At 43.6% G+C, this 15,047-nt stretch overlaps 1 protein-coding gene across 2 annotated transcripts in view; it reads left to right on the top strand.

The window, feature by feature from the left end:
- The window catches only part of PCGF6 (polycomb group ring finger 6), a 50,240-nt gene that overhangs the window by 19,524 nt on the left and 15,669 nt on the right, over positions 1-15,047 (top strand). For both annotated transcript variants that reach the window (XR_008669003.2, XM_031014956.3), the window contains exon 8: positions 4,812-4,910. Coding sequence is in view for 1 of the 2 variants with exons in the window: in XM_031014956.3 (XP_030870816.3) it covers positions 4,812-4,910 (99 nt within the window). In the remaining variant the exon portion in view is untranslated. The remainder of the gene's footprint in view (positions 1-4,811; positions 4,911-15,047) is intronic.

Below are 15,047 nucleotides of genomic sequence, written 5' to 3'. Positions count from 1 at the left end.
AAAATTAGCCAGGCGTGGTGGTGGACACCTATAATCCCAGCTACTTGGGAGGCTGAGGCAAGAGAATCACTTGAACCCGGAGGGTGGAGAACTTGGCAAAGTGAGCTGAGATCATGCCACTTCACTCCAGCCTGGGCGAAAGAGCGAACCTCTGTCTCAAAAAACATAATAACCCCAAATTGGAAACAGTGTATATAACCTATTAGCTGATGAATGGATAAACAAAATGTATTTTCATATAATAGAGTATTATTTGACAGTAAAAAGGAATGAAGTACTGATACATGGTCTGACATAGGTAAACATTAAAAACATGATGCTAAGGAAAAGAAGCCAGTCACAAAAGGCCATCCATATATTATATGATTTCATTTATCTGAAATGTGCAGAACAAGAAAATCCACAGGAGCAGAAAGCAGATTAGTGGTTGTCAGAGGCTTGGGGAAGAGGCTGAATGGGGAGTGACTACCAAGAGGTACAGGTTTCTTTTTTTCTTTTTGGAGATGGAGTCTCGCTCTGTCACCCAGGCTGGAGTGCAGTGGCGCAATCTGGGCTCACTGCAACCTCTGCCTCCCTGGTTCAAGCAGTTCTCCTGCCTCAGCCTCCCAAGTAGCTGGTATTACAGGTGCGCTCCACCACGCCCAGCTAATTTTTTGTATTTTTAGTAGAAACGGGGTTTCACCGTGTTAGCCAGGCTGGTCTTGAACTCCTGACCTCAGGTGATCCACCCGCCTTGGCCTCCCAAAGTGCTGGGATTACAGGCGTGAGCCACCTTGCCCAGCCAGGCTTCTTTTTAGGCTAATGAAAATATTCTGAAATTACATAGCAGTGATGGTTGCAAAATTTTGTAGATATACTAAAATCCATTTAATCGTACACTTTTAAAGGGTGAATTTAATGGTATGTGAATTACATCTCAATAAAGCTGTTGATTTTTTTTAAATACCTAAGCCAAGATTCGATAGAAACTTTGAATAGAAACATTGTTTGTAATTTGCTTGGTGTAAACATTTTGGGGATATAAAAATGTATCTGGTTGAAACAATATATGCTTGGCCAGGCACGGTGGCTAATGCCTGTAATCCCAGCACTTTAGGAGACCAGGACAGGAGGATCACTTGAAGTTAGGAGTTGAGACCAGCCTGGGCAACATGGGGAAACCCTGTCTCCCCTGAAAGTACAAAAATTAGCCCGGTATGGTGATGCATGCCTGTAATCCCAGGTACTCAGGAGGGCTGTGGCAGGAGAATTGCTTGAACCCGGGAGGCAGAGGCTGCAGTGAGCCGAGATTGCGCCACTGCATTCCAGCCTGGGCTAAAGCAAAACTTCATCTCAAAAAAAAAAAAAAAACAGGCCAGGCACAGTGGCTCACACCTGTAATCCCAGCACTTTGGGAGGCTGAGGCGGGTGGATCACGAGTCAGGAGATCGATACCATCCTGGCTAACACGTGAAACCCCGTCTCTACTAAAAATAGAAAAAATTAGCAGGGCATGGTGGCAGGCGCCTGTACTCCCAGCTACTCGGAAGGCTGAGGCAGGAGAATGATGTGAACTCAGGAGGCAGAGTTTGCAGTGAGCCAAGATCATGCCACTGCACTGCAGCCCAGGCGACAGAGCGAGACTCTGTCTCAAAAACAAACAAACAACAAAAAAACTGGCCGGGCACGGTGGCTCACACCTATAATCCCAGCACTTTGGGAGGCCGAGGTGGGCGGATCACCTGAGGTCAGGAGTTTGAAACCAGCCTGGCCAACATGGTGAAACCCTGTCTCTACTAAAAATACAAAAATTAGTGTGGTGGCTCACACCTGTAATCCCAGCTACTTGGGAGGCTGAGGCAGGAGAATTGCTTGAACTCGGGAGGCAGAGGTAGCAGTGAGCCAAGACCGCGCCATTCCACTCCAGCCTGGGCAACAAGAGCAAAACTCCATCTCAAAAACATGTATGTATATGCTTATGTTAGAATTTTTGTTTAAGCCCATTACTGGTTATATTTTTTTCATGAAATCTTTGTTTCAGTTTTCTCTTTTAGTAATGACAGCCCTATAAAACAATAAAATCATTTTCTACTAGGTTTAAGAAATTGGGGCCCGGTGCGGTGGCTCACCCCTGTAATCCCAGCACTTTGGGAGGCCAAGGCGGGTGGATCACCTGAGGTCAGGAGTTTGAGACCAGCCTGACCAATATGATGAAACCCCATCTCTACTAAAAACACAAAATTAGCCAGACGTTGGTGGCAGGTACCTGTAGTCCCAGCTACTTGGGAGGCCGAGATAGGAGAATCACTTGAACCCAAGAGGCAGAGGTTGCAGTGAGCCGAGATTGTGCCACTGCACTCCAGCCTGGGTGACAGAGCGAGACTCCATCTCAAAAGTTAAAATCTGCCGGGCGCAGTGGCTCACGCCTGTAATCCCAGCACTTCGGGACGCTGAGGCCGGTGGATCATGAGGTCAGGAGATCGAGACCATCCTGGCTAACACAGTGAAACCCTGTCTCTACTAAAAATACAAAAATTAGCATGGTGGTACACACTTGTAGTCCCAGCTACTTGGGAGGCTGAGGCAAGAGAATCGCTTGAATCCGGAAGGCAGAGGTTGCAGTGAGCCACGATCGCTCCACTGCACTCCAGCCTGGGCGACAGAGCAAGACTCCATCTCAAAAACAAAAAACAAACAAAAAAAGTTAAAATCCTGTACATAAAGAGCAAAAATGATGCAAATAATCTTAGAGACAAATGGCTCACAACACTAACAACTCTTCAGTGCTTAAGCTTACTATGTGACAGGTATTTTTATTATTTACATACATTAACTTATTTTCATGATAATTGTATGAAGCAGGTGCTATTTTTATCTGTTTTACAAATACAGACACAGACAAGTTCAGGAACTTGCCTGAAGACTCACTATTAGAAAATGGCAGAACCAGGGTTTGAGCCCAGGTGTCTGCCTGGAGTGCCTACACTCAACACCTATTCTGTATGCTGTACTGTGGTAATAACGGGCAGACCATTTATCAGTTGCTCAAGTATAACAAGCAAGCCCAAGACACCTAGAAAAATAAAATACCTATCTAATATAGACTCTGAGTTTTAGTTGGGAAAGTTCTTAAGAACAAACTACTGTACAGATAGGAAAGCTGAGTGCTGTAACATGGAACAAATGTGTGCCTCGGTTCCCTAGGTAGCCATTCTAGGCTCCCAGTCTGTAAGTCCTAAAAAAACACTTTGTGCTTTTCCTGTAAGGGACTGTTTAGTTCTGATTACTTCAGCTTTTTATTTGCATGAGGTCATAGCATCATTAGTTGTCTCAGAGAGATCGGAGCTGGGTAAGCATTGGTTTTTACTTTCAAACTCTGTCATCTACTTATCACCTCCTACACCTCAAACTATTGGGTCCCACATTCCAGCCACATGTGTCTAGATAGTGATCTTTTTATTTTTCACTTAAAAAAGAAATCCCTGGCTGGGCGCAGTGGCTCATACCTCTACTCCCAGCACTTTGGGAGGCTGAGGCGGGTGGATCACGAGGTCAGGAGATTGAGACCATGCTGGCTAACGATGAAACCCCATCTCTAATGAAAAAAAAAAAAAATTAGTTGGGCGTAGTGGTGCACGCCTGTAGTCCCAGCTACTCGGGAGACTGAGGCAGGAGAATAGTGTGAACCCGGGAGGCGGAGCTTGCAGTGAGCTGAGATTGCACCATTGCACTCCAGCTTGGGTGACAGAGTGAGACTTTGTCTCAAAAAAGAAAAGAAAAGAAAAAAAAAAGAATGAAAAAAAAATGAAAATTTTTAAACTTATACAAAAGTAGGCAGCATAGTATAATGAACTCCCATGTACACACCACTCCAATAATTATAAATTCATGTTAAGTGTCCTTTTATGGCAACATAATAATGATACTACAGTTTTTTAAATTAATGATAATCCCTTGATCAGATATTCATGTACTACTTAAATTTCCTAGATTGTCCCCTGAAAATTGTTGATAGTTTTTCAGTCAGGATTCAGTAAGGTCCATGCATTGTAATTGGTTAATGTATTTGTCATTTACACCCCTTAATGTTTTTTAGTCTCGCCATTCCTTCTCCGTCTTGTTTTTTCTTCCTTGCAGTTTTTTGGGTTTTTTGTTTGTTTGTTTGTTTGTTTGTTTTTTAGACGGAGTTTTGCTCTTGTTGCCCAGACTGGAGTACAATGGCACAATCTTGGCTCTCTGCAACCTCTGCCTCCCAGGTTCAAGCGATTCTCCTGCCTCAGCCTCCCGAGTAGCTGGGATTATAGGCATGCGCCACCATGCCCAGCTAATTTGTATTTTTAGTAGAGATGGGGTTTCTCCATGTTGGTCAGGCTGGTCTCGAACTCCTGACCTCAAACAATCTGCCTGCCTCTGCCTCCCAAAGTGCTGGGATTGCAGGCGTGAGCCACCATGCCCGGCCTTAAAGTTGTTTCAGACATTTGGTATTGGGTGTTTTCTCTGTGTCTTTAAAGTGTAAGTTCAGTACTTGAAATGAATGAATAAATTTTACTCTGAGTTTTGTTTTTTTCAATGAAACATTAAAATAAACCAGCAAGCCTATTTAGAAAAATTGTTGACATACTTTTCAGAAAGGGAAAGCTAAGCAGAATTTCCGTTTTTCTTCTCTGATATTTGTATTAACTTGTTTCATAGTAAGTTTTTTCAAGAGTCTATTGAATCATCTTCGCTATAAAATTTTCTTTAATGTTTACACATTACATATATATACACATACATCATGCATTTACAGGTATATTTAACCTAAAAATAGTTTTATCTGTCTATTTTCGTAGCCATTGGAAAAGAAGTTTGTTCGAGTTTCAGGAGAAGCAACTATTGGACATGTAGAAAAATTCCTCAGAAGAAAAATGGGTCTTGATCCAGCTTGTCAGGTACAGTACATATATGTAAAAGAATAGGTAAAGTTGTGAGCTTACCTTTAGCACACTGAAGAAAGAACTCTGTAGGATTTCATGCAATTATTTTTGTTATTTTTGTTTTATGATGTTGTAGACATTGGTTTGTTTTTGTTTTTTTTTTTGAGACAGAGTCTTGCTCTGTCGCCCAGGCTGGAGTGCAGTGGCACGATCTCAGCTCACTGCAAGCTCAGCCTCCCGGATTCACGCCATTCTTCTGCGTCAGCCTCCCGAGTAGCTGGGACTACAGGCACCTGCCACTGCACCTGGCTGATTTTGTTTTTGCATTTTTAGTAGAGAAGGGGTTTCACTGTGGTCTCAATCTCCTGACCTCGTGATCCGCCCGCCTCGGCCTCCCAAAGTGCTGGGATTACAGGCGTGAGCCACCGCGCCTGGACATTGTTAATGCTAATTGAATATTGATACATAGTGATTCACATCTCCAGCTTTAATCACATTTGATTTACTGTCCATTTCTTTTTTTGAGACAGGGTCTGTTTCTGTTGCCCAGGCTGAAGTACATTGACACGATCATGGCTCACTACAACCTTGAGGTTTTCCTGGGCTTGGGTGGTCCTCCCTCCTGTCTCAGCCTCCTGAGTAGTTAGGACTAGAGGCACATGCCACCATGCCCAGCTAATTTTTTTTTTTTTTTTAAGAGATGCGGTCTTGCTATGTTGTCCAGGCTGGTCTCAAACTCCTGGCCTCAAGTAATCCTCTTGCCTCAGCTTCCCAAAGCACTAGGATTATAGGAGTTAGCCACTGTGCCAGGCTAGTATCCATTTCCTACTGCCACTGATGGCAGTCTATTAGTGTCAGAGAAAAGCTGAAGATAGAAATATTAAAGAGGCCTCAGTTCCAGCTTTTTCCATTTTGGTAGTAGAGAAAAATATTGCTTATCATCCACTTTTCTTTATAGGACATCCTTGCATTTATTAGTTGTTCAAGTATAACAAGCAAGCTCGGCCGGGCGCAGTGGCTCATGCCTATAACCCCAGCACTTTGGGAGGCTGAGGTGGGTGGATCACGAGGTCAGGAATTCCAGCCTGACCAACATGGTGAAACCCTATCTCTACTAAAAAATACAAAAATTAGCCGGACCTGTTGGCACACACCTGTAATCCCAGCTACTCAGGAGGCTGAGGCAGGAGAATTGCTTGAACTTGGCAGGCAGAGGTTACAGTGAGCCAAGATTGCGCTACTGCACTCCAGCCTGGACGACAGAGCGAGACTCCGTCTCAAAACAAAACAAAACAAACAAAAAAACAAGCAAAGCTCAGGACACCTAGAGAAGTGAAATATTTTTATCTAATAGGGACCCTATTAGTTATTTTATTTTATTTTATTTATTTATTTTTTTGAGACTGAGTCCCACTCTGTTGCCCAGGCTGGAGTGCAGTGGCGTGATCTCAGCTCTCTGCAACCTCCGCCCCCCAGGTTCAAGCGATTCTCCTGCCTCAGCCTTCCTGAGTAGCTGGGATTACAGGCAGGTGCCACCATGCCTGGCTAATTTTGTATTTTTAGTAGAGGTGGGGTTTCTCCATGTTGGTCTGGCTGGTCTCGAACTCCTGACCTCAGGTGATCCGCCTACCTCGGCCTCCCAATGTGCTGGGATTACAGGCATGAGCCACCATGCCCAGCTGACCCTATTAGTTTTTTTTATGGATTAAAAGAGATCTCCTGTTCTAGCTATGTAATTTTTTTTTTTTTTTTTTTTTTTTTTTTTGAGGCAGAGTCTCACTCCGTTGCCCAGGCTGGAGTGCAGTGGGGCGGTCCTGGCTCACTGCAACCTCCGCCTCCCGGGTTCAAGTGATTCTCCTGCCTCAGGCTCCTGAGTAGCTGGGATTACAGGCCTGTGCCACCACACCTGGCTAATTTTTGTATTTTTAGTAGAGACGGGGTTTCACCATGTTGTTGGTCAGGCTGGTCTCCATCTCCTGACCTTGTGATCCGCCCGCCTCGGCCTCCCAAAGTGCTGGGATTACAGGCATGAGCCACCGCGCCCAGCCATAATATTTTCTTGTTGTTGTACGATGGAAACCTCAAACTTCATGTATCATTGAACATAAAAGTAAAATATACTCATAGTTTTAGTTATGTGGTCCAGTTAGTAAAAATGAACATTTATATAGCTTTGCTTTTTCATTAGTCAAATTTAAAAAGCCTTTTTGTTCTCCATCATGTGTAAAGTTTTATAGAATAATTTTTATCTAAAATACTGTGTATTGTGGCTGGGCACGGTGACTCACCTATATAATCCCAGTACTTTGGGAGGCCAAGGCAGGTGGATCATTTGAGGTCAGGAGTTTGAGACCAGCCTGGCCAACACGGTGAAACCCTGTCTCTACTAAAAAATGAAAAATAGCTTGGCATGGTGGCACACTCCTGTAATCCCAGCTACTCGGGAGGCTGAGGCTGGAGAATTGCATGAACCTGGGAGACGGAGGTTGAAGTTAGCCTAGATCATGCCATTGCACTCCAGCCTGGGCGACAGAGTGATAATCTGTCTCAAAAAAAATAGTAAAATAAAATAATAAAATACTGTATTGTTAGTTAAATTAATAGATATGTTAAAACAGTGACTGGCCATGTGCAGTGGCTCATGCCTGTAATCCCAGCACTTTGGGAGGTTGAGGCAGGTGGATCACCTGAGGTCAGGAGTTCAAGACCAGTCTGGCCAACGTGGCGAAACCCCGTCTCTACCAAAAATTAGCTAGGTATGGTGGCGCACACCTGTAGTCCTGGCTACTCAGGAGGCTGAGGCAAGAGAATCGCTATTACGCGGGAGGTGGAGGTTGCAGTGAGTCAAGATCATGCCACTGCACTCCAACCTGGGCGACAAGAGGGAGACTCTATATCAAAAAAAAGAAAAGGGGCCGGACGCGGTGGCTCACACCTGTAATCCCAACACTTTGGGAGGCCAAGGCGGGTGGATCACCTGAGGTCAGGAGTTCAAGACCAGTCTGACCAACATGGTAAACCCCATCTCTACTAAAAATATAAAATCAGCCGGGCGTGGTGGCGCATGCTTGTAATCCCAGCTACTCGAGAGGCTGAGGCAGGAGAATCACTTGAACCCCGGAGGCAGAGGTTGCAGTGAGCCGAGATTGCACCACTGCACTCCAGCCTGGGCAACAACAGCAAAACTCCAACTCAAAAAAAAAAAGTGGCTGAAAGTTTGCTAGTGTTTTTAGTACCGATATTTATTGGTAGTAAATATATACTAAATCCAGTGAAATATGACTTCTCTAACTGAGCTTGACATATCCTGGTTATATCTCATGGCAGCTGAAAACTAGAAATGACTTATTTTTACCTCGTAGCCACAGCACACTTGAGGTTATTCTTAGGTTTTCGTTAGAGACAAAGCTGGTTAGTGACTCCTGGATTAAGAATTATGAGTGATCCCATAACAGCCTATTATTTCTAAAAGCAGAAGACTTGCCCTATTATAGAAAAAGAAGTGATACCCAGGAGGACCGTGTCTAGAATATAGATTATTCTATGGCTATTTATGTGTATGTGTGTGTGTGTGTGTGTATGTTTTGTGTTTTGTGGGTTGTTTTTTTTGTTGTTGTTTTTTGTTTTGGTGGCAAGGATAGCATACTGTGTTGCCCAGGCTGGAGTTTTTGTGTGTCTGTGTGTGATACAGAGTCTTGTTCTGTCACCCAAGCTGGAGTGCAGTGGCACAGTCTTGACTCACTGCGGTCTGTACCTCCCGGGTTCCAGCAATTCTCCTGCCTCAGCCTCCCAGGTAGCTGGGATTAGAGGTGCACGCCACCATGCCCAGCTAAATTGTTTGTATTTTTTAGTAGAGATGGGGTTTCATCATTTTGCCCAGGCTGGTCTCAAACTCCTGGCCTCAAGTGATCCTCCTGCCTCAGCCTCCCAAAGTACTGGGATTACAGGCATGAACCACTGTGCCCAGCCTGTTTTTTTAATTGACAGAAACAAAATATTTTGGGCTGGGCGTGGTGGCTTGCACCTGTAATCCCAGCACTTTGGGAGGCCAAAGTGGATGGATAGCTTGAGCCCAGGAGTTCGAGACCAGCCTGGGCAACATAGCGAAACCCTAGCTCTACAAAAAATAGCAAAATTAGCCGCACACAAAATTAAGCGCACACCTGTAATCCTAGTAGTCCTAGCTCCTAGGGAGGCTGAGGTGGGTTGAGCCTGGGAGATCCAGGCTACAGTGATCCATGATTGCACCACTGCACTGAGCCTGAGCGACAGCAATACACTGTCTCAAAAAAAATAAAAATAAGTGAAGTGAAGGCCAGGCAAGGTGGCTCACCCTGTAATCCCAGCACTTTCAGAGGCCGAGGTGGGTGGATCACCTGAGGTCAGGAGTTCAAGACTAGCCTGGCCAACATGGTGTAACCCTGTCCCTAGTAAAAATACAAACATTAGCCAGGCGTGGTGGCACATGCCTATAGTCCCACCTACTTGGGAAGCTGAGGTGGGAGGATCCCTTGAACCTAGGAAGCAGAGGTTGCAGTGAGCTGAGACCATGACACTGCACTCCAGCCTGGGTGACAGAGTGAGACTCTGTCTCAAAAAAAAAAAAAAAAGTGAAATGAAATAAATAATATCTATTTATTGTATACAACATGATGTTTTGAAATATGTATACATTGTGGGATGGCAAAATTGAGCTAATTAACATACCATTACCTCACATTTTTTGTGGTGAAAACACTGAAATTTCTATTCAGCAATTACAATATATTATTATTATTATTATTGTTTGTTTCTTTGTTTTTGAGACGGAGTCTCTCTCACCCAGGCTGGAGTACATGGCGCGATCTCGGCTCACTGCAAGCTCCGCCTCCCGGGTTCATGCCATTCTCCTGCCTCGGCCTCCTGAGTAGCTGCGACTACAGGCACCCACCACCACGCCTGGCTAATTTTTTGTATTTTTAGTAGAGACAGGGTTTCACCATTTAGCCAGGATGATCTCGATCTCCTGACCTCGTGATCCGCCCACCTTGGCCTCCCAAAGTGCTGGGATTACAGGCATGAGCCACCGTGCCCAGCCTACAATATATTATTACATATAGTCACCATCTTGTACAGTATTTCTCTTCTAAGTTGATTTTGTTACCTAAAAATGTGGGTTTCTTTTTTGCTTACATCATAGAATTTAAGGCTTTTAGCATTTTGAAATAAAATGATATAAAGGCTCATACCTGTAATCCCAGCTACTCTGGAGCCTGAGGTAGGAGGATCACCTAAGCTTGGGAGGTCAAGGCGGCAGTGCATGATGAGACCCTGTCTCAAAAAGAAAGATATAAAATTTGTTTCAACCTTTAATTTTCTTTGTCAGCTCTTGGCTCTCTAAATAAATATTCTACCACCCAGCTACTGTATAGCTGGTAATGTTCATAAATTATTATTTAACCAAAATGTTAGAATTATCAAATATACAGACCCATTAATTGGGGACTAAAATTGTTGAGGCCTAAATTTAAGGTAGAGTAAGTAATTAAGAGTTACTTCTAATATGAACAAAACATTGAGCTGGTTTGCTAGTCATCAGACTACAATTCTTGGTGTCCTGCAGTCACTTGAGCCTGCTATGCTGACTTTCTTTGAACCAGTTAGTCCCAGGTGGGAAATGTGTGCGTGGTTTACAGATATGTGACCTTCATGTGTGGTTATTTACTAACAGGAATGAGTAATTCCCATGGGACTGTTAAACTTTAAAGTTATTTGTGGCAGATCAAATTTTAAAAACAAGACAATTCCAAAAGTTTAAAAAAGACAGATCTTTTTTTTTTTGAGACAGAGTTTCACTGTTTTTGCCCAGGATGGAGTGCAATGGTGCGATGATGTCGGCTCACTGCAACCTCCGCCTCCTGGGTTCAAGCGATTATCCTGCCTCAGCCTCCTGAGTAGCTGGGATTACAGGCATGCGCCACCATGCCTGGCTAATTTTGTAGTTTTTTTAGTGGAGACAGAGTTTCTCCATGTTGGCCAGGCTGGTCTTGAACTCCCAACCTCAGGCAATCTGCCCACCTCGGCCTCCCAAAGTGCTGGGATTACAAGTGTGAGCCACCACACCTGGCCATCATGTGTTCTTAAGAAAGATTTAAGTTCATTTAAAATTTAGAGATCAATAATTATCCAAATATGTTTCTTTCTCATAGAGACTCCAGTGTCTCAGGGTTACTGTGGTTGATTTAGTGGTATTTACTCTTTGATGTCTTATTGTATTTTGCTTTGTTTGATATTCAGACCTTATTTTGCTTTTATGAGATGAAATTTAGAACATATACCTCACATTGATCACTAAAAATTCTTCTATAAGATGTGATATTTGATTTTGTTAATCCTGCCATAACTAATTCCATCTTAAAAGTTAGGCTGGCCAGGCATGGTGGCTCATACCTGTAATCTCAGCATTTTGGGAGGCTGAGGTGGGCGGATCACGAGGTCAAGAGATGGAGACCATTCTGGCCCACATGGTGAAACCCCATCTCTACTAAAAATACAAAAATTAGCTGGGCATGGTGGTATGCACCTGTATAGTCCCAGCTACTCGGGAAGATGAGGCAGGAGAATCACATGAATCCGGGAGGCAGAGGTTGCGGTGAGCCTCCAGCCTGGCGACAGAGCAAGACTCCATCTCAAAAAAGTTAGGTTATTATTATTACTTATTTGGTGTATGATATTAAGCCTTCTATTAAATTTAGTTTCCAAATAATTTTTTAAGGACTAATATATGATGTTTCCATACCATTTATTATATATTGTTACTAAATTGAGGGTCTATGTATTTGACCTTAGGAGTACAAAGATGAGACAAAATTCATGCCATCAGGGGACTCAGAGTTTTGTAGGAAAGATATATAAGTAAACAACTAACTAACAGTAGGGTGTAATGAATGCAACAGTAGAGATAACACAAAAGTGAATGATTTAACTCAGGAATGGGTTTGAAGAACAGATAGGAATTTGCCAGACACACAGAAAAAAAGAACTTAGCAGCAAAGAAGAGTAGGTATTGCCAGGTCCGGTGGCTCACGCTTGTAATCCCAGCACTTTGGGAGGCCGAGGCGGGCACATCACAAGGTCAAGAGATCGAGACCATCCTGGCCAACATGGTGAAACCCCGTCTCTACTAAAAATACAAAAAAAAAAATTAGCTGGGCATGGTGGTACGCCTGTAGTCTCAGCTACTCAGGAGGCTGAGGCAGGAGATTCGCTTGAACCCAGGAGGCGGAGGTGGCAGTGAGCCGAGATCCCACCACTGCATTCCAGCCTGGGCGGCAGAGTGAGACTCCATCTCGAAAAGAAGAGTATGTATGATCAAAGGAATGAGCCAGTGTGGCTTATCAAAGCACATTGATTGAAAAATCTTAACTTGGAAGCTCTAGCATGATCTTGCTTTTAAAAAGATGAGGACTTTTTCTCCTTTTAATAAGACTACTTTCATGGTCTGATTTCTGCTCTGAGATTCAAAAATATTTTTGTTATCTCTTCTTGATACTCCAGAGGGTAAGATATTATGCACAAAAGAGTTAACATATCAGCCTTGAGGCTGCTGTCGTTAGAAGGGCCTGCTTACAAAGCTGGCCTTTGGCTATCGAGGAACTAGGCCTGCAAAAAGTTTCCTACACTAATATGAAAAGTTTTCTAACTGCAATTTGGTAGTTGTTAGACAGCGAGTGCCAACAAAACCAACTTTTTTTTTTCTTTTTTCTTTTTTTTTTTTCAGACGGAGTCCCGCTCTGTCGCCCAGGCTGGAGTGCAGTGGTGCCATCTCAGCTCACTGTAGCCTCTGCCTCCCAGGTTCAAGCCATTCTCTGCCTCAGCATCCTGAGTAGCTGGGATTACAGGCGACCGCCACCATGCCTGGCTAATTTTTTTGTATTTTTAGTAGAGACAGGGTTTTACCATCTTGGCCAGGCTGGTCTTGAACTGCTGACCTTGTGATCCGCCTGCCTCAGCCTCCCAAAGTGCTAGGATTACAGGTGTGCGCCACCGCACCTGGACTTTTTTTCTTTTTTTTTTTTTTTTGAGATGGAGTCTCCCTCTGTTACCCAGGCTAGAGTGCAGTGGCGCGATCTCGGTTCACTACAACTTCTGACTCCCAGGTTTGAGTGATCCTCCTGCCTCAGCCTCCTGAGTAGCTGGGATTATAGGTGTCTGCCACCACGCCCAGCTTATTTTTGTATTTTTTGTAGAGACAGGGTTTTGCCATGTTGGCCAAGCTGGTCTCGAACTCCTGACCTCAGGTGATCTGCCCGTCTTGGCCTCCCAAAGTGCTGGGATTACAGGTGTGAGCCACCGCACCCAGTTGATCCCATTTTTTTTAAAGCAAAAAATGAATAACAGAAAAACCCACATGCACACATAGTGTTCTAGGACCATACACATCAAACTCTTAGAAACTGACCAACCCCAGCTGGGTGCGGTGGCTCATGCCTGTAATCCCAGCACTTTGGGAGGCTGAGGTGGGCGGATCGCCTGAGTTCGGGAGTTCGAGACCAGTCTGACCAAGATGAGAAACCCCATGTCTACTAAAAATACAAAATTAGCCATGCGTGGTGATGCATGCCTGTAATCCCAGCTACTTGGGAGGCTGAGGCAGGAGAATTGCTTGAACCCAGGAGAGGCGGAGTTTGCAGTGAGCCAAGGTTGCGTCATTGCCCTCCAGCCTGGACAACAAGAGCGAAACTCCGTCTCAAAAAAAATAGAAAAAAGAAACTGACCACCCTCTAGGGGCTAGGATTGAAGTGAGGATTTATCATTCTACTTTCTACAATTTTTTTTAAGTTTGTTACTATATACCTGTCTTTTTATTTATTTATTTTTTTTGAGATGAGGTTTCGTTTTGTTGCCCAGGCTTGGGGTGGAGCGGTACGATCATATCTCACTACCTTAAACTCAAGCAGTCCTCCTGCCTCAGCTTCCCAAGCAGCTAAGATTATAGATGAGAGCCACAGTACCCAGCACCTCTGTGTTTTCTGAATTTGTTACAGTGAATTATTTTTTAAAGATTTTTGTAAAGCTTTTTACAAAAAACTTAAAGATCTGTAAAAATTCAAAGTTGAAAATATAGTAATAATACCGTGAATGTATACCACGTGGTATAAAGCCCACTAAGAGTGATGGTTTTTGGATTGCTAGATATTTAATGAAACATAAGCCCAGTGATTTGGCTCATGCCTGTAATCCCAGCACTTTGGGAGCCTGAGGTGGGCGGATCACCTAAGGTTAGGAGTTTGAGACCAGGCTGGCCAACATGGGGAAATCCCATCTCCACTAAAAATACAAAAATTAGCCGAGCGTGGTGGCGTGCCCTTGTAATCCCAGCTACTTGGGAGGGTGAGGCACGAGAATTGCTTCAACCTGAGAGGCAGGGGTTGCAGTGTGCTGAGATTGCGCCACTGCACTCCAGCCTGGGCGACAGAGTGAGACTCTTGTCTAAAAAAAAAAAAAAAAAAAAAAATTAATAAAACAATGATGGTACCAAATTCTTTAATTTTTTATGGATCTAAGTTCTCTGTGCAAGATCTCATATCATTACTTTCAAGTCACTTTGGAAATACCACTCTAAAAACAGGTGACAGGCTAGATTTGGCCCTTGAGTATGCCAACCCGGGTTCTATCTCATAATTCTATATAGTCTCAGATTAGTAACAACTTTTGGATTTTAGACTTACTAGCTTTTAAATTGACAGAGTGGTATTTGCAAAATGAATTGAAAGCACAGCCACACCGTGGCTGCTTTTGTGCTATAACAGCTGAACTGAAGAGATATAACAGAGATGCTATGGCCCACAAAGCCTGAAGCATTTGTTATTTGGCCCTTTGCAGAAATGGTTTGCCGACCCCTGAGATGGCATTTAGGCTTTGGAGAAAATTAGATCTTGGACAGACCTGGGTTTATATCTGAACTTTGCTATTTACTAGCTTTGTGATCTCAGGAAAGTTTAATGTCTTTACTTCTTAGTTTCCCTATCTGTAAAATCAGAATTGTAGTTACCTAATTCATAGGAATATGAGGATTAGATAACACATATCAAATACATATGTAACTTATTGTACATAGTGGCTGCTCATTTAAATGCAGCTGCTATTACTGTTCTTTCCCAACCATGCTAA

Source organism: Gorilla gorilla, chromosome 8, assembly GCF_029281585.2.
Source record: "Gorilla gorilla gorilla isolate KB3781 chromosome 8, NHGRI_mGorGor1-v2.1_pri, whole genome shotgun sequence".
In the NCBI taxonomy this organism is placed as follows: domain Eukaryota; kingdom Metazoa; phylum Chordata; class Mammalia; order Primates; family Hominidae; genus Gorilla; species Gorilla gorilla.
Note: the sequence above shows the minus strand (reverse complement) of the source record. Positions and strands in the feature narration are given on the sequence as shown.